Raw genomic sequence first — 25,715 nt, forward strand, 5'->3', positions numbered from 1 at the left:
CATAAAAAAACTGTAATTTTTTTTTTAAACTTGAACCTCAAAACCTCACAAATACTTGAGTTACTTCCTATAAAAAATGCAATAACTTCGCATTAACAAACTGTAATTTTTTTTTTTAAAACTTGTACCTCAAAACCTCACAAATACTTGAGTTACTTCACATGAAAAATGTAATAGCTTCACATAATAAATCTCGGTATACAAACTAGTCTAATTGTTAAACACATAATCAATTATAACTTCATTTTAATTATTTACAAAACATTTGAAAACAAAAATCACTGCCCTAGACCCCTCAATCGTGCTTGTTGCTGCTCGTTCACCTTAGCGTAGTTTTCTATAATCACAGCATGATATTGTATAATGGCCAGAGACATTACAACAAGTGTTTCCTTCAGTACACTGATTTTGGTTTCCTTTGCAGCAAGCATATTCTTCAGTTGCATGATCTATGCCAGCACAAGAGTCAACTGAGTATATGTTCCACTTGCATTTTTTATGTGCTTTTGACCATGCTCCTCCTCTTCTTTCTCGTCCTCTTCGGCTCTCCTTTCGAAGGGACTGCATCATGATGAGAAGCTACATGCTCGCCATCGCTGACAACTACCATGGAAGACAAGTAGATGTCTTGGCCGCCCTCGCACTAGTTTGCAAGTTTCAATTAGAATATGGTAGGGTAATCCTTTGACTTATCTTTGATTGTTATAGAGACAATTTTGCTAACTGCGACTGGGCAATCGGTTCGTTGCTAAATATAGCCAAATTATCGAAGCACTCGGTTGGTCATTTGGCGCTCCATTTTATTCATGTTGTGTAACCAAATGTCCTTCCTCACCATAGCCTTTGCTTGCACAATGACATCTTGTTTCCTCTTATCCTTATCCACATCTTCATAGGGTTACCACTTTACCTACGTAATAAAGTTTCATTCATGGTTAATCCTATATTGTATTACTTCAAAATACATATGACATGTTAACAAAAAAATATACTTATATCAGACCTGGTCAAATTTTGCAATTTCTTGAAGTACTGGTCACAACTCATATGATGATGAGACTTACTTCCACGGGGTGCATCTCTGTTAATATTCCTTGTCCACATTGTGAGATGTAAAAATTTATGGACAACCTGACATCTCAGGGGCCTTCCAACAGATATGTGCTCCCATAACCAAACCTGAATTTATGAACAACCTGACCTCTTAAGGACCTTCCAACAGATATGTACTCTCATAACCAAATGTACAGGGATTCATACAAGGATTAACACATAACAATATGGTAAATTACATAAAAAATATAAAACACGACCAACATGATAAATTACATAAAAATTATTTTAGTTTAAATTAATAGTTTAAGTACAATGAAGGAGTAACTACCTCCAACAAGACCAACATGCCGATCAAATTTACTTTTCCAGCTTTCACGTTATTCAAATGAGTATAAAGGTGTGCAAGCATAACTGCCCCCATGTATATTCATCAACGCGATCCAAGAATGCTACTAGATTAACATAGAAACCATGGATCGACTTCCTACCACTGTCAATGAATAGGCATGTGCTGAAAAAATAGAGCAAGAATGTTTTCAAATCTTTTTCCCAGGTACTATCAGCCTTTCCTCCAAGACATGGTAGTTTGTCATTTATCCTCCTCGTTGTTGTGGGGTCATGGTAATTCCTCAACTATGCTAACTTCAACCTTTTTTCTTTGAAGGCACCATCCGTCGCTCCCAAAACCATGGTAGCCAATTGCTTGTGATTTTTCCACTGCTGACTACTCACTGGCACTCCATGACACTTCAATCTGGTGATTTGTGCCACGTTCTTCAACATGATGGTCATCTCCATATTTTCAAATCAGAAGGTGTTGGTTTTTTTATCTGAAAATTTCACCACGCCCCTAAGAGGGGGTAACTGATCTTCCATGGTGAGATCTCAAAGAAGCTTTGAAAATGCATACCATCAAATATTTTTTTTATGTCATCCGAGAGAACTTGAAACCATTGTCGTGCTTGAAATCAATAGAAGTGGTGCATGCAGAGCTTGTGGCTACTATCCAGGAGCAACAAACCTTCTTCCACTCTTCGAGGAAATCCTCAGAGCTTGCACTTTCTTCTCGACATCCGCCCCTTGCTGCAATGTCTCCGACCCTTGTTGAGTTGCCTTCTCCCCTTGTTGAGAAACGTTTTCCCATTGCACAACTGCCTCCAACCCTGGCTGAGAAGCGTCTAGCCATTGTATAACTCAGTTTCCCCTTATTGAGTTGCCTTCTCCCCTTGTTGAGAAGCGTCCTTCAGTTGCACAACTACCTCCAACCCTAACTGAGAAGCATCCGGTCATTGTGCAACTCGATCCTCCCCTTGATGAGGTTCATCCTCTATAGTTCTATCATCCACATTCTCAACAAGGGGAGGAGGCAACTCAGGTACATCTCCAACAACCTTCGAGTAAGTGCATGACTCAAACAAATGTTTCTTCATTGAGTCTCCCTCCACCCCCACTCCTTAGATGCTTCGAGAATAGTAGACATCATTATCACAACAACCCCTTCATCCATTTTTTTGGCTAGTGTTTGCAATTGCTTCTTACATAGTGGCAAAAAATTAAGCTTGTAGTTTTCGTGGTAAACGTCTAAAAACCTTTATTTAGACCATTGTTAAGGCAAAGACGGTGAGGGTGTGGCCCCCTCTCTTCAAGTTTTAAAACATTCACATACTTCACGGTACAATAGTTGAAGGACGACATAGTTTACAGACACAGGGTTCTTAGTCACCACAATGTCAAAAAAGGTTGTTCGAATGTCAAAAATAACTGTCAGATTATTTTGGTGGAGACCACAAAGAAAACCCTAGATTATGGAAGAATAGTGCTAGAATGAAGCCCTAGAATATGCGATGTCTTGGCCGCTGCTATTTATATAATACGAAGGAGCCCAAGAGTCGATTCGAGTTTAAAATTTGTTCCCATATTTTTTATGTGAAGTAAGTCAGGTATTTTTGATGTTTAGAGGTTTGAGTTAAAAGAAAGTTCACTCACACATATTTTATGAGAATTTAGTAAATTTTTTATGCGAGGTAACTCAACTATTTACGTGGTTTAGATGTTCGAGTTTAGAAGAAATTTTGCAGCTTTTTTATGTGCATTTCTGAATTTTTTATGCGAAGTAACTTAGGTATTTGTGCAGTTTAGAGGTTCAAGTTTAAAAGACATTTCATAGATTTTTTATGCAACATTGTAATATTTCTTATGCAAAGTAACTTAGGTATTTGTGTAATTTATTGATTCGAGCTTAAAGGAAAGTTCATAGATTTATTATTCAAATTTAGTATTTTTTTTATGCAAAGTAACTTAGGTATTTGAGATATTTCGAGGTTTGAGTTTAAAAAAAATTGTATAAGTTTTTATGCGAATTTAGTGATTTTTTTATACGAAGTAACTCAAGTATTTACGAAGTTTTGATGTTCGAGTTTAAAAGAAAGTTCACTATTTTTTTATGCAAGTACTTACATTTTTTATGTGAAAGTTCGAGTTTAAAAGAAAGATCGCATATTTTTTATGCAAATTTCATAAATTTTATTCACGAAGTAAATCAAGTATTTGTGCAGTTTATGCGAACTTTATAAGTTTGCAATTTTTATCTTTTAATAGTTTATGCAAATAAAAAAATGACAGTGAATCCAATTTACAAATGGATTGAATTAACAGTGAATCAAATTTACAATGAATAAAAAAAATGACACTGAATCAAAAAATTCATAGTGAAACAAATTTACAATGAATCAAATTGATCTCATTCATCAACAAATGAACTTACTCATACAATCATTCATTTCATTAATTTATCAATGAATCAAATTTACAATAAATCAAATTAATTTCATTCATTAACAAATGAATATACTCATACAATCATTCATTTCAAGGACCCAATGAGGTGATGCTGCCTCAATTGAACTTGTATCGACAAGTTTATGGAAAGTTAAGCTTGTGTTGTTTTATGACTCTTCTCATACATAGTCTGATTTTCACAGTCTAATCTCCATGTGCATGTCCACTTAGAGCATCGAAGATTCTTGTTAAAATACTTATTCCAAATCTATTCGATGAACTTTCTTTTAAACTTGAACCTTCAAACATCACAAATACCTAAGTTACTTCGCATAAAAAATCTTAAATTCACATAAAAAAATTTGTAATTTTTTTTTTAACTTAAACCGACAAACTGCGCAAACACTTGAGTTACTTCGCATAAAAATATAATAACTTTGCATAAAAAAAGCTGCAAATTTTTTTAAAACTAGAACCTCAAAACCTCACAAATATTTGAGTTACTTTGCATAAAAAATTCCAGAAATGCATATAAAAAGTATGCAAAATTTCTTTCAAACTCGAACCAACAAACTGCGCAAATATCTGAGTTACTTCGCATAAAAAATATAATTTCGTATAAAAAACTGCAAAATTTCTTTTAAACTCGAACCTCAAAATATGACATATGAAAGAAATTTGCACTGAAAATGATAAGTGCAAGAGCTAAAAAGGTCATAAAAATACTAGTATTTACAATTTTGGACAACAGGCAAATTTGAAAATTTGTAAGGCATTTAAGAAAATGTATCATTTTTGTCATACAGAGTACGGCGATTTTTTTATTTAACAATGCCTAGGCTCGGTCGGTGACCCCACCTAGGGGTTTACCTTAAGGGTCAGTTTGAAGTCTAGGAATTGGGATAGGAGCGAAGGCATTTGGCAAAAAGTTTATCAAACTACCACCTAGTGGCTGTTTGGAAACTGGTAACTGGGATGGGAGAATGCATTTGGGATGGGAAGTGGCATTGCATTTACACTAAAGCATGCCACACTTCCCATCTCAGCTACTAGTTTCCAAACAGGGCCTAAAAGAGGGCCATCGCATTAATTGACCCAGTTCTGGGCGAGGGTACATCATCATAAGAAAAAAACAATGCCTACATCTGAACCAAATCCACTGTTAATCAGATTAAGAACTCTGATTAGGTTGCGTTTAAGAATACTTGGATCAGAACCGAATCAGACCCGTCGACCTTCCTACTTAACATGCTTCAACCTCACACATCTTAACATAATGCTACTGAAAAAGCGATCCTATGAGTACATATATGTATTATGAGTGCGTGCTCCAACTAAAACTGATAGAGCACTAACGTCATTCCTCGATGCAAACTTTTCTCTTTGACATTACTTGAGATTCCAGAAATGAAATATAAGCAACTTGGGTAGAGGATGCTTGCCTTATCAATGAATTCTACTACATAACTTTCTTTTTTTTTATAGGAAAACTAGGGTTAGGCAGATCCCACCAGTTACACAACATACCATTGGGTTTTGAACTTGCAACATCCCGAAAAAATGGGGTTCGAACCCGCGACTTCTGGCGTGTCAGACCAGCACTCTAACCGACTGAGCTATTTCCCCTCTCCCAATTCATTAGGTTGCCTCCTCCACTCTGAAATGAATAAGCAAGCACATAAAGTTAGAAGAGCACTCATTCCTCAATTTCTTTGTTTCATTTCAAAATACTTCAATTGGTATGCGCAAAAAATAGGCCGATTCGGCAGCTTTTTGTTCAACTTCTCATGGAGTTAAATTCTCATCGGTACGTGTCAATGGAATGTCTCCCCCGCTTCCGATTTCCATATAAAGGACACGGCAGAGCCGATACACCTACTGTACCTCTGGGGAAGCAGGAGTTGAGGTGCAGCCAAGTAAGTGGGGGTTACAAGGGGAGGACCCCTGTAACTCAGTCAACAAAAAAACCCAGGCCCAAAGGCCTGGTCAATCAAGCTGAAGCGAGGCCCCCGAGCGTAAGCTAACACATGGTTATGTGCACTAACAGATCTTACCAAACAAGAGGAGCCCCCGTTGATAACCTACATAACATTCTGACTTGATAGTAATCCTTTTGGTTTAGTTCACGTAACAGAAAGCCACACTCTACTGCCATGAATTTTGCTCTACACTCCAGTTTACATGACACCAAATTAGGGATGTAAAAGGTTCGGATTCTAATGGGATGTGGCTAATACCTCCTCCAAGTTTTTTTTGCCTCCTCCAAGTTTCACAATTGGAGTTCTGCTGAATGCAAATGAAAATTTAGAATGCATTTGAACTTTTCAATGCCCTGCCAGATCTCATATTGCTTATTGATGTTAAGACAAAGTGGAAAGTCATAATCAGAAAGCCCAACCATTCGTTTCTTGTATACCCCTAAAATCACCTAAATAGGGTACATACAAGAGTACAAATTCTGATACACATGATGTGCTGCCATTCCAGCTATGGACTGGACTATGCCTGTGAACCTCAATTATCGAGTGCAGACTTGTTCCCTACCTTGGCTACATAACCAACTCAGCTATAGCAAGCAGAAGACCTTCAGAACAATCTTGTGGGGACTAATTAGCAAAGCCCAAACTCTGTGTACAAGCAATCAAAGCCTTTTTTGAAAGGAGGTGCTGTGACTCCATGGTGTGCGAAGATCTCTCTCTCTCTCTCTCTGCAATGAAGCCTATTTTGAAAGGAGCTGTGTTCTATCAAAAAGAAAAAGAAAAAGAAAGGAGCTGTGGCATCCATGATGTGGGAAGAAGACTCTCTCTCTCTCCAATGAAGCCTATTTTGAAAGGAGGTGCTGTGACTCCATGATGTGGGAAGATCTCTCTCTCTCTCTCTCTCTCTCTCTCTCTCTCTCTCTCTGCAATGAAACCTATTTTGAAAGGACTGTGACTCCATGATGTGGGAAGATCTCTCTCTCTCTCTCTCTCTCTCTCTCTCTCTCTGCAATGAAACCTATTTTGAAAGGAGGTGCTGTGACTCCATGACGTGGGAAGATCTCTCTCTCTCTCTCTCTCTCTCTCAACAATATGCAAAACGGGTTAAAGGTAGTTCGCAGTTCTGCACTATCAAAACAACCATTGCAATATTAGAATGGTGGTGACAAAAATTAGGGAGTTGAACGCACTGTCAAACTAATAATTAACTAGGAAAACTAGAATGGTTTTTGTCCAAGGTAGGGTGGAACTAAACTCATAACTACAATACAACCAAAACCATCATTACAATCCTCCTAGTCCTACAAACAAAAAACTGTGGTTCTGTTCATATGATAGAAAATCCAGTAACAATCCTTCTCCAGCATGACCAAGAGAGAACAATGAAGAAGAAAGTCACTGAAAAACAAACAAGAAACTCTGGAAATTTCCTTTCATTTACAGTTGTGTGTATCTCGCCTAAAATACCAAGATGGACGACTACCACCAAGATAAAAACCGCTTCCCAAAATCCACACACAGAGAGCTCCCAAGTCCCAACCATAAAATAACAATTTGCAGCCCGAAAAAAAGAAAAAGAAAAAAAAGATGCAGCAGAAACAAAATGAGAAGAGAAGATGGGGAAAAAAGAAGAAAAGTGGAGCGAGGATTTCACCCAGCACAGGAAGGAACCACGATTATATGCCGCAAAGGGTTGGCGGTATCGGTCCCCCCAGCGTGCTTGATGAACTCAGCAGGCGAGAAGGAGGTCCCATGGCAGACGCACATGATGCTAACCTCGCTCTTGGTGTACCTGTATAAGAACCCGGTAATCGTCTTCCCGTTCGGGCCATCCCCCGTCGTCGAGACGCAGGGCATATGCGACAAGCTAGGAGGCGGCGGGTTCAGCCCCTTGTCTCCTCCTCCTCCGGATGCAGGCATTTCCGGTGCACCCGCCTGAGCGTGGTTCCCCTCTCCATCATTGGCAACAACCCTCTCATTGTTCGCTGCCGCCGTTGGCGGGTTCAATTGCGCAGCAGCGGCAGGCAGCGACGGCTTCGATTGCACCGTGGCATTCCCGTTCCCTTCGGCCTTGTCTACGACTTCTGATCGGGCCAGAGACGAGACGCTGCCATGCCTGCACTGCTCGGATGGGGGATGATGGCTCGATTGGCTCTGGTGGCTTCTCGAGTCGCTCGTGCTCCCTCCTGTCAACGACACAAAATCGATCAGAAATCGAAAGATTTTCGCAGAATCTCCGCGAAATTGAAAGAATCCCCAAATCTTACCTCCACTCTTGTTATCGGAAACTGCCGATGAGCTGCTCCCGGACGAAGACTGCGGCCCGGCCTGCTTATTACTCCCAGGCACCGCATCCTCCGACGGAAGCGATCTGCAGGGAACCGGCTGAAACAGCGTCCTGCTTCCGCCGTTGGCAGAAGCCGGCACCGGATCTGATCCATCGGCCAGCGCAGCGACGCCGGGGATAGGAGGAGGAGGAGACGACGCTGGCCAACAAGGAAGCACATAAGGAAGGGTGACGGGAATGTACTGAACCTTGTCTCCATTCTGAATCACATACTGCATCATCGGAACGACCGGGAACCCTCCAGGGTAAACGCCTGGCTGGCTCTGTCTGTGCGGCTGATCATCCTCCTTTCTCTTTCCATCTCCGGCGGCATGTTCTTCCTCGGCCTCTTCGCCTCCCCTCGGCTTCTTTCCCTTGAGAAGGAGCCCCCGCTTCTCGTCGCGCTTCCGCCGGGCGGCCTGCCGCCGAAGCGCATGCAGCTCCCTCTTCCGCCGCTGCTCCAAGAACTCCTCAGCCTCCTCCTTGTTCCTGCAGTACATCCCCCTGAATCCCGGCCTCTGTTGCTGCTGCAGATTCTGGAACAGCCCCATCTCCGGCCTCACCACCCCGTCCTTCTCCTCCGTCGATCCCATGAAGCAACCCCCGATCGACAGCCCCAGATTCAGCCCGCCCGCCTCTTCCCCTGCTTCCATGCTACTCTCCCCCACCCACCCACAAACCCTAAAAGCAAAATCAGATACAAAGAGCAAAAAAGAAAAAAGAAAAAAGAAAAAAGAAAAAAGAAAAAGAAAATCAACACCTTTCTTCGTCCTCCTCCACCACCATCACCATGGTTTGGAGAAATTAGAAAAGAAAAGGAAAAAGAAATTCGCTACCAGAGGGTGGGGAAGCGCGGGGGGACGCGTCTCATATACCCGTACCGGTCAAGCCGAGACGCACCACGTGTCACGCTTACGGGCGAAAGAGGCTCGCCACGTTGGAGTCGGAGCGTGCCGCGCGGCGCGGTTAATCAGGGTTAGCCCCTTAACCCCGTACCACTAATTGCAGAGTAATCCTGGCACGTGTCGCATCTAACCCGGCCACGTGCAACACCCGCCCTGGGCGGCCCCGTCCGATCAAGACACGCGTCGATGACTCGACACGAACCCTTATTGGTTATGTAAACTAGACACGTGGGTCATCCACGCGCGCACCTACGTGGACCCCGGGGAGGTTTGTACGGGAGACACGTGATGGGATATGGAGAGAGGAAGGTTTCAGAAACGGACACGTGGTGAAAGAGGTGGGGGGATTTGACAGCTCATCAGGCGCAAGTTGGTTGATAGCGACGTCGGTGACGCTTTTTTCTTTTTCCCTCCTTTATTTTAAATGGACGTGGACACGTGGTGGTGGTCTATTGGGTGAAGAGAGAGAAAACGGGGTTGGGATAATACGTTGCTTCGCTGGCGTTCGCGAGGCCGACGGAAAAATCGCCACGTGCTGGATCGGAGATCGAGGGAGAAAGGATAGCGTTGAGCGTGACACGTAGACAGCTACGAGGACGGGGTTGTCCTCACTTGTCGCTTTGTGGTGTTCTCGTACGTGTGTGGATCTCGTGCGTGCGCTGAGGCACGTGCGTGAGTGTTCGAACGGAGGTTGGAGGTTGGTGGTTGACTTAAGTTATTGACGGAAGTACTCTTATGGTATGTTGGAAAAAGGGATCGTCGTTGGTGTTATTGGTTATGTTGTAAAGGGGGTTTTTAGTCATTTGCTAGAGGGAGACGTGGAAGACGAATGGCCGACAGAGGCGCGGTTTACGAAGAGTTTTCTGGAAGAGCGTGTGGAGAACCGGGACGGTTCGTTTTCTGAGTGCCGGGTCTTTTACTTGGAGATGGTTCGGTTTCGGGGTAGACGGATCCTGCTGGATAGGTCGGATCTGAATATGAAAGAGTTAGTAATGAGGGTAGGGATGCAAATGGGTCGGTTTTCGGACCAGCAACAGCCAAAAATTGCAAAAACCTTCATTCTGAATCAGATCCATTTGTATCGCTAAATTGGGGTGACGTTTGCTGCCTTCATCGATAAAGAACCCCGTAGTGAAAACCTTTTTTTTTATGTATATATATATATATATATATATATATATATATATATATAACCCTTGATTGTGCAGGTTAAAAATTATACTTCTATGTTTTTAACCCTAAAAGAATTCTCCCTATTGTGTTTCACAAACCAGGACCGTCTCCGTACACGTTCCTAGGCTAGTGTGGTGGATGGTTCGATGAATCATGTTTTTGTTGGCTATCAAAAAAATCATAACCTAAAAGCAAAAATGCATAACGATAGACATCATGGTTGAAACAAGCATTGGCACATAACGAGAGACACCTTGGTTGATCTCATCAAACAACCATACCTCAATTTTATAGTGGGAGGAGAGTAGGGGGTTACATGCATGGCATTCATGTATGTGACACCTTCACATTCATGTAACCCCCTTTCCCATTAATTTTTTACTAATGTCTCACGAAAGCCTTCATTAGTGTCTTGTGTCAAACCGAGTCACACTTAGACTTAAACCCAATGTGAAATGTTCAATATTTTTTCACTTAACCCAATGACACTAAAATGCACAAAATTGAAGTTCACATCATTATCTCGACTTAATTTTTCATATGGGTTCACATGCTATCCTGTATGACAAGAATGAATCATATGAGTTATAGAGATGAACACCTCTTTATGAAACATCATATTTTCATGCATTATAATATAATTCATTTTTAGTATTTTAACATGTTAAGATTATCTTTATGAATAGGTTGTTCTCTAACCCATTATATTAGTCCTTTAATATTGTTATTCTATTATTTTTTTTACAGAAATGTAAGATTCTTTATGCAGAATCAATAATACATAAAGTCATAGAGAATCAATTTAGATTCACAAATATGATCACATATAATCATAATGTATTGTTATACATCAGAAAGAACCAAACAAACCTACCCTGCTTACCTATTTGAAATATAATCTCAATGTTAGCCATTTAGTAAGGAGAACCACAATTATTTCCTTCGTACCGATTGTATTAATACACACAAGATGATGAAAGTGCAGTAGGATCGAGGCAACGAGTACTAGAGGGGGGTGAATAGTGCTTTTAAAAAAATCGTCTGCGGAATATTAACAGATTTTGCAATTTGAAAAGTAATCACACAAAGGAATACAAGAATTTATCCTGGTTCGGTCTTTCCCGACCTACATCCAGTCCCCAAGCAAAACCCGCTTGAGATTTCCACTATCAACCTTGTGTAACTACAAGATCATACACAGACCAAATCCGGTCCCACTTCTAATAACACACCTACTGAAAGCAAACAATTCCTTTAAACCAAGGAGTCCTTCCTTTTACAGAAAATTGAAACAAGTAACAACTTACAATACAACCTATGAGCCTTTCTTTTGAATGCAAATGAGATGCAATTGGCTTTTGAGGTTGTTGAAATACTCTACTCACGAATTCACTATCTCTCAAAGGAATTTGAGTGAAAAACTGAAGTGAAAATATCACGTGAGTGAGAAAACAAATACTTGAATGAATAGGAGTGAAAAGCAAGAAGTAATTCAATTGGATTTGATATTTTTGAGTGTAGAATGCACTCATATTTATAATTAAAAGTTTTCATACATTGAGGGTATAAAAGGGTGTCAAAACAGTCCATTTTGAATGATCAAAACGTTTGAAAAATGAAAAGACACGCCTTTTTGAAGTTTCAGGAAAAACGGCAAAATTAGTCGACTAATAGTTAGTTATTAGTAGACTGATAGTTATCGTCGGTCGACTGATCTGTTAATCGAGTCGTTTGAAAATCTGAACTTTTGAAACTTAGTCGACTAGAGATAAAATTAGTCGACTGATAATATCATCAGTAGACTGAAAAACCTTTCAGTCAACTGCTGCTAAAATCTTCTGAAAAACATACATTATGTCCGGTCGACTGATAAAAGCATTAGTCGACTGCTGCTAAAATCTTCTGAAAAACATACATTCTGTCTGGTCGACTGATAAAGGCATTAGTCGACTGCTGCTAAATTTCAGAAAACACATGTTCTGTCCAGTCGACTGATAAAGTCATTAGTCAACTGCTGCTAAATTTTTTAGAAAACAGACATTCTGTCCAGTCGACTGATAAAACCTTCGGTCGACTAATTTGACAAAAATGACTTTTTAGAAAATATGGGGCGAAAGGATTAGTCGACTGGTAAGTCTATTGGTCGACTAATAAACACGAAAATTTAAGAAAAGAGTTTTCTAAAATGATTTTTATGAGAGGTTCTTTTAGAAAAGTTTTTCTAAAGACTTTTTAGGTGAAATGCAATCTAAATATGCACTCTAAGTAAGGTTCTTACAAGAATCTAAGATTTTTAATGAATTTAACATTTGCACACTAGTCTTCAAAGATTCTTCATCGAATTCTTCAATGTCTTCATTGCCTTAGCTGAAATGCAGTTGATTTTACTTGCTCATCATCAAAACCTTGTACTTGAAGTATCATGTACAGCTTCATTGTCGTAACAGATGATTCTCAGTTCTTTCTTTAATAACAAAGTACTTAAACTCTATGTGTTGACACAAGGTTGAGCTTTTATTGTTATTCAAGAAGGACACAACAACTTCATTATCACAAAAGATCTTTAGTGGTCTCTCAATAGAGTCCACAATTTCAAAACCTATAATGAAGTTTTGTATCCAAATAGCCTGAGATGAAGTCTCGTATAGAGCAATAAATTTTGTCTCTATGATATGAGCGGCATTTGTAGACAACCTTCCGCTTCTACATGAGACGACACCACTTTCTATAGCAATCAGGGATTCCTCAAGGGATCCTCTCTTCCCTTTCTTTTTCTTGCTTGTCATGGAGCAATTAAGTCGCAAACTTCACCACACTGAATTCCAACATCTCATTGAGCTAGTTTCCATCAAGGGGTTTCATTGGAGCCACTCCCTCTTTGCAGACGATGCATTGTTCTTCCTCTCTGATCATCGTCACTCTATTCTTAATTTTCTCGTATCATGATAGATTTGTTGGATTTAGAAATCCATCAAAAACCAAAGAAAGATTGAATCCATGTTGTCATTAAACCATTGAAATCAAATCTAAAATAAAACTTAATGCGGAAGCGTACCTGAATCTATTGGTACTCCAATAGATCATTGACGGTATGATCTTCCAGAACCTGTATACTTGGCCATTTTTCTTTTTCTAGACCTAATGAGAGAGTGATTGAATTTTCTGTCTGCCTTATGGAGAATTAGAAGAGAGAGCCATTATATAAGGTTTGGAGACCATAACCTAATGTGTTTAGAAGTCTATCTCCAATTCAGCCCATTAAAGAATTGTAGACAGGGTAGGTCTCTCCACATAGTGTACCATACCATATGAGATATCACAGGGCCCAATCTGATTAGATCACATAAACCGGGCCTGAACCTAGGACAATCTTATAATATGTGGTTCAACATATGTAGGCCCACATGATTTTATAACAATCTTTCACTTGGGCCACAAACATAACCTTATAATCACACATTGTAACCTTATGAGCTCAAAATATTGTCTTATCAATTGATATCTCTATCAATCTAGTCTATTGATCATGCTAACATAGGACCAAAGCGGTCTTCATTATAAATAACGTAATTGGACCCATCAATGATCACGTATATCGACATAACCAAATAACATGGATCAAGTATGGATATGAAGCATGGAAATTACATGCAATGTGATCAAACATGCCTATTTCCAACTGGTCATTCCTAAAAACTTCAGTGAGATCACAACATAATGAGAATAGAATGAAACTGAAACTTTAACTTTATGCTAAAGTGGCAAAAGAAACTTTATTATATCATAGAACATTCAAATGCATACTCTTACTAAACCAACATATCATAAAATGATAAAACACCCATACCAACAGTATGCTCGCGAAAGACCTTGGGTAACAAACCTTTAGTAAGCGAATCCGCAATCATGGAGTTTGTGTCAATATGTTCTATCGATATCTGACTATTCTGCATTATTTCTTTAACAACAAAGAACTTAATGTCAATATGCTTTGACTTCGCAGAACTCCTATTGTTATTGAAATATAACACTGCTGAATTATTGTCACAAAATAACTTTAGCGGTCTTTCAACATTACTCAAAATCCACAGTCTTGTGATAAAATTACGTAGTCATGTCCCATGGTTGGATGCCTCATAACAAGCCATGAATTTTGCTGCCATGGTGAAAGAAGCAATGAGTGTATGCTTGGCACCCCTCCAGAAAATAGCTCTCCCGGCCAACAGAAAAATATAGCCTGATGTAGATCTGCGACTATCTTGGCATCCCGCAAAGTCAGAATTAGAAACCCAATTATCTCTAACTAATCATATGATAGTGTGTACTCCCAAAGATGAGATGGATTTGAAGATCAAATGCCTCTCAAATCATAATAAAGCTTGTCTTGAGAAACTTGGTTGGGCGATTATCCAATCACTTCCCAATCCCTGGGTTCAAATCATTCAACAGAAATACTTGCTCAATAATTAGATTTGGTTCTCCAAGTTTGTAACAATGTGCCTGGTTTACCCAGACCCGACCCAAACCAAACCCTCTAGGGTCCATGGTGATAAATAAGAAGACTAGATTAAGGCCCGGGTTCTAACTAGAAGGTTTGATTAATTCATGGACTCAGGTATAGTTTGTGAAATTTTATACCAAACACGGACTCGACCTGAGTTCCGATTAAGACTCGAAAAATTTTTAATGTAAAAATGACAAAAAAAATATGATTTTACAAGGTTGGTCCGAGTTTGGTTCATGTAGTTTTATAGGATCTGGGTATGGTTGTTCTTACAGTGCACCCAATTAGACCTAAGTTCGGACCCGATATCATACCCAAAATTTTGATCCAAGTCTGATTCTACCTGGGTTCGAATCAAACTCGGCCCGTTGGCACTCCTAGTTTGTAACAGCGGGCTCCCATTGATGGCATAGCCTTATTCATGGTTTGCACACTATTAAAGGAGAGTTACAATGGAATATAGGCAATGGCAAGCTGGATCGATTTTGGGTAGACCTGTGGTTTATACATCACCAGGCCCTTAATCAGGTTTCTCTACCCTCTGACTGTGGCGGATGTTTCAACACATTTGCATGAAATGAATGTTGATATTCCAGTGCATATACAACAGGGCTTTGAATCTGCCAATTTCATAGATCCTCCTATAGTGCTTCACGACAATGTCAAAGATAAAATCTCCGCATATGCCCAAATTTACGAAACATGGATTCATCATATTTCACATTCAATCCTAGCCATCAAGCAGAACCATCTAGTCATTGATTATATGGCTAGGACTATGTCTAGGACTGTATGTATGATGAAACCCATCCTATTTCAAATGATGGCGAGTTTAGATCAAAGGAGCAGTTAAGTGACATGTCTAAGTGCCGTAGCCAATCACATGACAACATTATCCCTGCTGGTGTTGGTCAATAGAAGCCTCCACTTTCCCTTTGGTTGAAAATAAAGGCCGGTTTAGAATTTCAGCGCTCATATGGGCATTTATGCATTTGGTGCTCTCGAGGTAAAATCTTGATCAAACTACTTTGGTGGTTCTACTGGGATGGGTGTTTATGCATTTGGGAGGGGAAGTGAGACCCTTTCTCTCTGGTATTTACACTAAATCAACTAAATCATGGATTTGGCAGCTGTTACTTCTTCAAATGCATATAATCTTCATAAACGCCCATCCCAGCTAGAGACTCCAAACAGGCCCTATATATCAGAAGCATTTCAAGTCATGCTGAACATGAGCATTTTTGCTCATGCCGACATCGTGGCCGTCTGTTTGCATTTTGGATGAATGCCACGTGGTTTTGTTGACTTTTGAGCTTTTTAAAATGCAAATCGGATGGCCACGATGTCGGCAGGAGCAAAAATGCTCATGTTCAGCATGACCTGATATGCTTTCCTATATATCTGCTGCATCTTTCGTGGGAGGTGGCAGATTGGCTATGTTTATATGCAATAGTCAGCATTGCTTCCTTACATCAGGTTGGTTTTTTGACCATTGCATATCGAATTATGCAAACATGCTAAATGAGTTTTTTTTGGCTTCTTCAATGCTTTTTTCACGATTCCAATCCATAGATGTGTTTGGCATGGTCAATTTACTATGAGTCAATATTTGGATCATGCATTTTTGATAAAAAAAATGATATTTGGAGTATAAAAAATTTACAAAGATTTTGGGCAGTTGATTTAATGAACCTTGTAAAAATACAGACATTTTAAAAATAAAACAAAAAAGGCCCGAAAAACCTGTGTTAGCATGTTCGATTTAGCATGTTTTCATCAATGTATTAGACCGTCAATGGTCTAACATGAGTCATGACTGGACTCCTCGGCCCCATATAAATTTGTAATTATTGCTTAATAAACAGATAGGGGTCTGCCTAACACCAACTTTCTCTATCGAAAAAGAATAGCAAATACTTTTTATTACTAATCTTATCAATTTGTATAGTTCATTACTATTTTATTGAAGAAGGCGACTTCGTTATTGTTCTGATAATGCAAACAAGTATATGGTGCAGATGTGCATACCACAAATTTGGTATCAATGAGTAAAAGGCGGAAAAAGAATGTATCTCATGATGTTCAGCAGCATACACTACAAGAAATATGCGTATTAGCGACGGACGCTATTCGTTGCTACGTTATCGCTAAATATGTTAGCAACAACCTTTGCGATAGATAGCGTCTGTCGCATAACCCTAATCTCTAAACTGTGGCAGAATTTATCTGTCACTAAGTAGTGTCGGATTGGCGCTGGATCATGCCCGTTGTTAATCCACCGCTAAATAGAGACTGATTTGGTTATGCAACTACTATTTAACGAGAGATATGTATCTGTCGCTAATATTCGTTGCTAATTTGGCGACAGCCATTAGTGATGAGTTAAATTCCGTCGCAAACCAACGACTGCCACAAATTGGCGACGGAGTAGCGACGGATATTATCCATCGCTAATCTTTAAAAAAATTATTTTTTTCTTAATTTTTCTGAAACTCGAGAAAAATTTCTCGTTATACAATTCATATAACCTTCTTATAAAAAAGAAAGCACACATAAAAAATGCATATACAAATGGAACAAATTTAACACAAGTTCTAAATTAGGCAAACTTTAACAATCAAATACAGTCCTTGACAAGTTATAATTAGTTACAAGTATGTCAAAGAAATTAAACAAATGAATCCAATTCTCGTCAAGATTCTGAGCATCATCCTCTTTATTTTATCGATCTGCGCCTCCCTCCATGACTCCATCAGCTCCTCTACATTGATCATCTCTAGCATCCTACAAGAGAAAAAAAATGTTAGTATTTATAAACAAAATTTAATGAAATAAATTATATGCAATACAGCTAATCTAATGCAACAAAGTAAATGGCTGAATGACACAGAGAATAGCAATAAACTGAAGGATATTAACAGAATTCAAATATGTGTTCTAAGACTAAAAAAAAATTGTATAATGACTCAATCATGCAGATATGTGTTTTAAGTTTGTCAAAGAATTTCACAGAGATTCACGTATGCATATATAGTATATAAGGCTGTCAAATAAATGTGTTATGTATCACAATCATGCATATATGTGTTGCAAGACATTAAAAAAACTTTCATAGTGATGAAATCATACTTATATGTGTTCTAAGGCAGTAAAAAAACTTTATATGTGATTCAATCATGCCTATCATGTTCTAAAGCAGTAAAAAAAAATTATAGTTATTCAATCATGCATAAATGTGTTAAAAGGCATTTAAAAACTTTCATATATGCTAATATCATGCATATATGTGTTATAAAGCATTAAAAAACTTTCATATATGATAATATTTTGCTCATATGTGTTATAAGGCATTAAAAAACTTTCATATATGCTAATATCAGGCTCATATGTGTTCTAAGGTTGTCATAGTGATGAAAGCATGCTTGTATGTGTTCTAAGGTTTTTCAAAAACTTTTATAGTGATTAAATCATGCATATATGTGTTATAAGGTTGTAAAAAAACTTTCATAGTGATTTAATCATGTGTATATATGTTATAAGGGTGTCAAAAAAAATTTATGGTGAATCAATCATGCATATATGTGATATAAGATGTTAAAAAATTTCATAGTGAGGCAATCATGCATATATGTATTCAATCATGCATGTACTAGCTTGAAATCTAACGACATGAAACAAATGGCATGAATATTTATACTTGACGGGCACTGGAGCTCATGTTGAATGCAGACGAAGTTCCCATGTCTTGAAAAAAGTTCTGCAACTTTTTCTCAAGACGCTGACAGACACCATCCCAAGACATAGCAGGGTCATTCGAACGTTGGGAGTTGATGTTGGCGGGAGAACTCTGAGAGTCGTGGCTGCAGGAGGCAATGACGGGTGTGGTGTTCATGTTACTCCCAAACTCGAATACACGACCCTTTTTGGATTCACCAGTTGCAGTCACCTATCTTGTAGGATCAAAAGGCGGATGCTGAGGGGAGTCATCGTCATATCGTTGTACCATTTGTTACTCGTATGACTCCTACAAAGTAATGAGTAGAATATGAATTAATAATTTAAAATTTTAATGTTTATGATAACGTAATTCAAAATAACTTGTATGTTACAATGTTCATTAATACAATAAATACATACCGATGCCACTCTCGCCTTCTTTGATACAAAATCTTTTATGCTCTTATGTTTATGTGTTTGAACAAACACATCCTTATACGACACAATGTCTCCTTTTTCTGCTTCCTGTAATGTTAAATGATAAAAAAATGATTAATAAGTATGCTGAAATACTTACAAATTTGATTTTATATATATATATATATATATATATATATATATATTGATGAGTTACCATTCTCTTCAGGAGGCTCCCAAAAGTCCTAGATTCACCTGTGTGTAGATGGGCACTGGGCATCTTCGCTCAGTTTTATGCAGCCTTTGCTGAGCGGTTTTGAAATTCATTGCTCGACCACTTGTCGCACATGCCCTTCCAATAATCTCTCCTGATAGTAGAAGGCCCATGGCACTTTCAGTGCAGTGGATCATCTATCCCACCAGGTGCTTTTTTTGTTGCAGTCTTCATATTGTACAACAGGTCGGCAAATCGATTGGCAGCTACCTTCTACCACACTACCCTCACATCTTTTTCCTCGTTTGCAGTCGCAAAGCGATGGAAAGCCTACAAATACTTTCAAAAAGTTAGCACACATAAATATGAAACACTTCTTGTTATGATAAACAATTGCATACCATGAATGAGGGCATTAAACTGTCCCACACCTCTCTCAGGTACTCTTTTCATTGCGCTACCGGTCCTGAAAGATGATGCAGTAATGATTTCGTAATTTCTCGTATTACTTCTATATTAAAACATAATATATCAAATATTGTAATACTTATCCTTAACTTGCAATACAATTGGATCAGCTACACAACTCTATATCTTCATGAATACATAATCAAATTGAAAAAAACGTCATGCAATACATTCAAATATCTGCTATTTTATTCAAATAATTCTAACACGTTACAATACATTCAATTCATAACTCTATACCTATCGAAGATACACAATCAAATCGGAAATAAGTTCATGCAATATATTCAAAATATTGCAATACCTTCAAAACATTCAAATCATTATAATATATTTCAATACATTGAAATCAATCTAATCATTCAGATCAAATATATGTATGTATTACAAGATGTATCTCACTAGCTCGAGAATGATTCTTCATCACTTGTTTGACTTTCATAATCTTCTTCTTCCTCCTCCTCGTCTTCGTCATCATCTTCTTCTTCTTTATTTAGCGCCCATCCATTTGGTATATCATTTAGATCACATTCTTCCATGCATGTGCCATCGGACAATGGTGATATGACATGCATACAATGTGCGACATCGTGACTATAAGAGAAGTCATATATATCATCTGATTGATAGTTATCACCCTATTCAGCAGTCTTGTCTTCCTATAACTGATCATACTCAGAGTATAGTTTATACTTCACCATACAAACTGCCCACCATTCATTTATATCTGACTTCCTTGTAGTCGGATATGAAGTATAGTAAACTTGTTGAGCTTGCGAGACTAATATGAATGGTTCATATGTTCCAAACCTTGATTTATGATTCACCTCCACAATGCCTGAGGCTTTGTCGACTCTTGTTGTTGTGGGATCAAACCAATGACACTTGAATAAAGTTAAGCTATTATTTGTGCCTAAGTAAGTCAACTCCATTATTTCTTCTATAACACCATAGTAGTCATGTTCATTTTCACAGTAGTTATTACCCTTGACTCACACGCCACTATTTATCGTTGACTTGTTGACACCGTAGTCTTTTGTATAGAATCGGTAACCATTTACGATGTACCCGTTGTAACATTGCACAACTTTGGAATGACCATTTTGTAAATCATATATTTCTTGATCTTTAACATCACCATGGCGGACCTACAAGCATAAACAATAATTGTGATCGCGACCAATTAAGTATCTTATTGTTGTTTACAGGGAAAGAATGTATATAATCGTCTTTACCAACTCTTTCAACCGTACCACAAACTTATTTTCATGTTCTTTTTGTACTTCTGCATCAGTGAGATGTGGAAGTTTTCTTCGCAACTCCAGATCAAATCGTCTGCACTTAACAAAAACTTATTTTACTGAACCATGTACGCACGTATAGAACTTAGTGTTACATACTAAGTATACTTACTCGATGTATGGGTCGATTGCTGAGCAATTAAAAAGAATATAGATTTGTGGTGCGTCTTGCTCTCGATCTTACAAGAGTCTTGACCGGTAACTGCCAAATGCATGCCCAAGTGGTTGAATATAAACAATTTGTCAGTTACAGTTAATTGTTCTCCATCGTCATTACGAGGTGGGCATGTATAGCGTGTTGGAATATGAAGTTCAAATTACATAGATAAGAAATTTGAAATCTCTTCCAAAGTGTATGTCTCACAAATAGAGCCATCTACTCTTGCTTTATTCTGAACCTTTTTTTTTAGGTCAAATATGCATCTGTCAACAATATACATCTCGGATTACAATAAATTTCTCAATAACATTGAAAAGAATTTTTTTAAAAAACATATATCTTTCAAATGGGTACATCCACTAATATTGCACAAGTCCACCAACCCTAAGTTCATATAGCAAATGTATGATCACATGTTCCATAACATCAAAAAATGCTGGTGAAAAAATCTTCTATAACTGACAAATAGTAGTTACGATAGATTTTTCAAGATTCTTTACCTCAGATACTACGATTTCTGAGGCGCACAATGTTCTAAGAAATCTACTCAACTCGAACAATACCCCCCATATAGGTTTGTCTAACATATCATAGAATGCTAGAGGTATCAACCGTTGCATAATGACATGCCAATCATAGCTCTTCAACCCATATAATTGTCCCTCATCTATCTTCACAGACCGAACAATGTTAGAGATGTATCCATCTAAAAATCTCAATTCTCTAAACTATTGACATACCAGCTTTACTTGATTTGGCTCACGCACGTACCTTGCCTTTGGTTTCAGTATTTTATCATTGTACTCTTTTAGTTCTAATTCTGGTCTTTTACATATTACTTTTAAATTCATACGAGCCTTCGGATTATCCTTCATTTTTCCTTTCACATTCATTATCGTATTGAATACATTATCAAAGATATTTTTTTTCACATGCATGACATTGAAATTATGTCGTATCAATAAGGTCGACCAATATAGTAGTTTCAAAAATATAGATTTCTTTGTCCAATTGTGATCCTTCCTAAATCCAATAAAGAGCCTCGCACTACGGGCATCTGTTAGTTCACATGGAAAGTATCCCAATCTTTTTAAAATCTCTATGCCAGACAACCTTATGGGTGAATCTTCCATTTCAGTTGTGCCTACTTGAAACACTGTCTTTTGTCGTCTGAACGGATGATCGCTGGGTAGAAATCGACGGTGACAATCAAACTAGCACGACTTCCTTCCATGCGTCAATCTAAACGATTTTGTATCTTCCATGCAGTACGAACATGCCAACCTCCCATGTGTGCTCCAACCAGATAACATACCATATACATGGAAGTCACTGATTGTCCATAGAACAGCAGCCTACATATTGAAGTTTTGTTTTTTATGGGCATTGTACGTGAGAACACCATCATCCCACAGTATTTTCAGTTCATTAATCAATGACCTTAAATATACATCAAGATTGTGACCCGAATACGTCAGACCATGGATCAATAGAGACAAAAAAAGATTTTGACGCTTCATACATAAGCTTGGAGGAAGGTTGTATGGGGTGACAAATACCGGCCAACAAGAGTATGGGGTTGATCTACCCCCAAATGGATTAAATCCATCTGTACATAAACCTAGCCTAACATTTCTCATTTCCAATGTGAAGTTCTGAGGAGTACGATCAAAGTGCCTCCAAGCTTCTGCGTCTAAAGGATGTGTGATATTGTTTTCATCATGCGAACTTTATTTGTATGTCATATCATTTGTTTAGCTGTCAACGAAGACATATAAAGTCGTTGCAATCTAGGGGTGAGAGAGAAGTAGCAGAGTGACTTATATAACACTTCTTTTGACCTTGTGCTACCATTTCCCTTTGTCTTTGGCTTGAACCGAGAATGTCCACATGATGGACATAATCTGCTATTTTTTTAATATTTGAAATACAACATGCAGTGATTGAGACAAGCATCTATCTTTTGATACCACATACCCAAACCATTGACCATAACCTTCACACGATAGAGATTTTGTAGCAATTTCTCATCTTTGGGCAACATACTCTTCACAATAGAGCACAAACGGTGAAAACATGATTGACTGAAATTATACTCTGACTTCAAATTTAGTAGTTGAAGAACTGCAGACAAGATAGTGTGACTCTCGCAACTATTCTACAGTGGCTCATCAGCATCTCTAAGTAAGTCATAAAATATACTAGCAACATCGTTTGTTGCTTCTTTGTCTACCCCGATTGGTGTACCACTATGTCCCATAGCAGATATTTTAACGCACGAGTAAATATAGTGCACGATAATCCATATGTGGATTTGATATTTGATGTCGTAGGACCAAAAGTATTCATGAAGATATTGTAACTCTATATCTTCATGAATACATAATCATATTAAAAAAAACTTCATGCAATACATTAAAATATCTGCTATTTCATTCAAATAATTCTAACACGTTACAATATATTCAATTCATAACTCTATACCCATCAAAGATACATAATCAAATCGAAAATAAGTTCATGCAATATATTCAAAATATTGCAATACCTTCAAAACATTCAAATCATTATAATACATTTCAATACATTCAAATCAATCTAATCATTCAGATCAAATATATGTATGTATTACAAGATGTATTTCACTAGCTCGAGAATGATTCTTCATCACTTGTTTGACTTTCATACTCTTCTTCTTCCTCCTCCTCGTCTTCGTCATCATCTTCTTCTTCTTTATTTAGCGCCCATCTATTTGGTATATCATTTAGATCACATTCTTCCATGCATGTGGCATTGGACAATGGTGATATGACATGCATACAATGTGCCACATCGTGACTATAAAAGAAGTCATATATATCATCTGATTGATAGTAATCACCCTCTTCAGCAGTCTTGTCTTCCAGTAACTGATCATACTCAGAGTATAGTATAGACTTCACCATACAAACTGCCCATCATTCATTTGTATCTGACTTCCTTGTAGTCGGATATGATGTATAGTAAACTTGTTGAGCTTGGAAGGCTAATATAAATGGTTCATATGTTCCAAACCTTGATTTATGATTCACCTCCACAATGCCTCAGGCTTTGTCGACTCTTGTTGTTGTGGGATCAAACCAATGATACTTGAATAAAGTTAAGCTATTAATTGTGCCTAAGTAAGTCAACTCCATTATTTCTTCTATAACACCATAGTAGTCATGTTCATTTTCACAGTAGTTGTTACCCTTGACTCACACGTCAGTATTTATCGTTGACACTGTAGTCTTTTGTATAGAATCGGTAACCATTTACGATGTACCCGTTGTAACATTGCACAACTTTGGAAGGACCATTTTGTAAATCATATATTTCTTGATCTTTAACATCACCATGGCGGACCTACAAGCATAAACAATAATTGTGATCGCGACCAATTAAGTATCTTATTGTTGTTTACAGGGAAAGAATGTATATAATCGTCTTTACCAACTCTTTCAACCGTACCACAAACTTATTTTCATGTTCTTTTTGTACTTCTGCATCAGTGAGATGTGGAAGTTTTCTTCGCAACTCCAGATCAAATCCTTTGTATTTAACAAAAACTTATTTTACTGAACCATGTACGCATGTATAGAACTTAGTGTTACATACTAAGTATACTTACTCGATGTATGGGTCGATTGCTGAGCAATTAAAAAGAATATAGATTTGTGGTGCGTCTTGCTCTCGATCTTACAAGAGTCTTGACCGGTAACTGCCAAATGCATTCCCAAGTGGTTGAAATATAGACAATTTGTCAGTTACAGTTAATTGTACTCCATCGTCATTATGAGGTAGGCATGTATAGCGTGTTGGAATATGAAGTTCAAATTACATAGATAAGAAATTTGAAATCTCTTCCAAAGTGTATGTCTCACAAATAGAGCCATCTACTCTTGCTTTATTCCGAACCTCTTTTTTTAGGTCAAATATGCATCTGTCAACAATATACATCTCGGATTACAATAAATTTCTCAATAGCATTGAAAAGATTTTTTTTTAAAAACATATACCTTTCAAATGGGTACATCCACTAATATTGCACAGGTCCACCAACCCTAAGTTCATATAGCAAATGTATGATCACATGTTCCATAACATCAAAAAATGCTGGTGAAAAAATCTTCTCTAACTAACAAATAGTAGTTACTATAGATTTCTCAAGATTCTTTACCTCAGATACTACGATTTCTGATGCGCACAATGTTCTAAGAAATCTTCTCAACTCGAACAATACCCCCCATATAGGTTTGTCTAACATATCATAGAATGCTAGAGGTATCAACCGTTGCATAATGACATGACAATCATGGCTCTTCAACCCATATAATTGTCCTTCGTCTATCTTCACAGACCGAACAATGTTAGAGATGTATCCATCTGAAAATCTCAATTCTCTAAACTATTGACATACCTGCTTTACTTGATCTGGCTCACGCACGTACCTTGCCTTTGGTTTCGGTATTTTATCATTGTACTCTTTTAGTTCTAATTCTAGTCTTTACATATTACTTTTAAATCCATACGAGCCTTCAGATTATCCTTCATTTTTTCTTTCACATTCATTATCGTATTGAATACATTATCAAAGATATTTTTTTTCACATGCATGACATTGAAATTATGTCGTATCAATAAGGTCGACCAATATAGTAGTTTCTAAAATATAGATTTCTTTGTCCAATTGTGATCT

At 37.8% G+C, this 25,715-nt stretch overlaps 1 protein-coding gene across 1 annotated transcript; it reads right to left on the reverse strand.

Moving 5' to 3' along the window:
• Window positions 1–5,264: 5,264 nt before the first annotated feature.
• On the reverse strand, window positions 5,265–8,976 carry LOC149811544 (uncharacterized). Its single transcript, XM_089993604.1, has 4 exons — window positions 8,900–8,976; window positions 8,081–8,793; window positions 7,468–7,999; window positions 5,265–5,491 (listed from the first exon to the last, which is right to left on the reverse strand). The coding sequence occupies exons 1-4, from the start codon at window positions 8,929–8,931 to the stop codon at window positions 5,473–5,475; spliced, it is 1,296 nt and encodes a 431-aa protein (XP_089849730.1). The 5' UTR covers window positions 8,932–8,976; the 3' UTR covers window positions 5,265–5,472.
• Window positions 8,977–25,715: the final 16,739 nt, after the last annotated feature.

This window comes from Nuphar pumila, chromosome 17 (genome assembly GCF_984573655.1).
Source record: "Nuphar pumila chromosome 17, dmNupPumi1.hap1.1, whole genome shotgun sequence".
Classification (NCBI taxonomy): domain Eukaryota; kingdom Viridiplantae; phylum Streptophyta; class Magnoliopsida; order Nymphaeales; family Nymphaeaceae; genus Nuphar; species Nuphar pumila.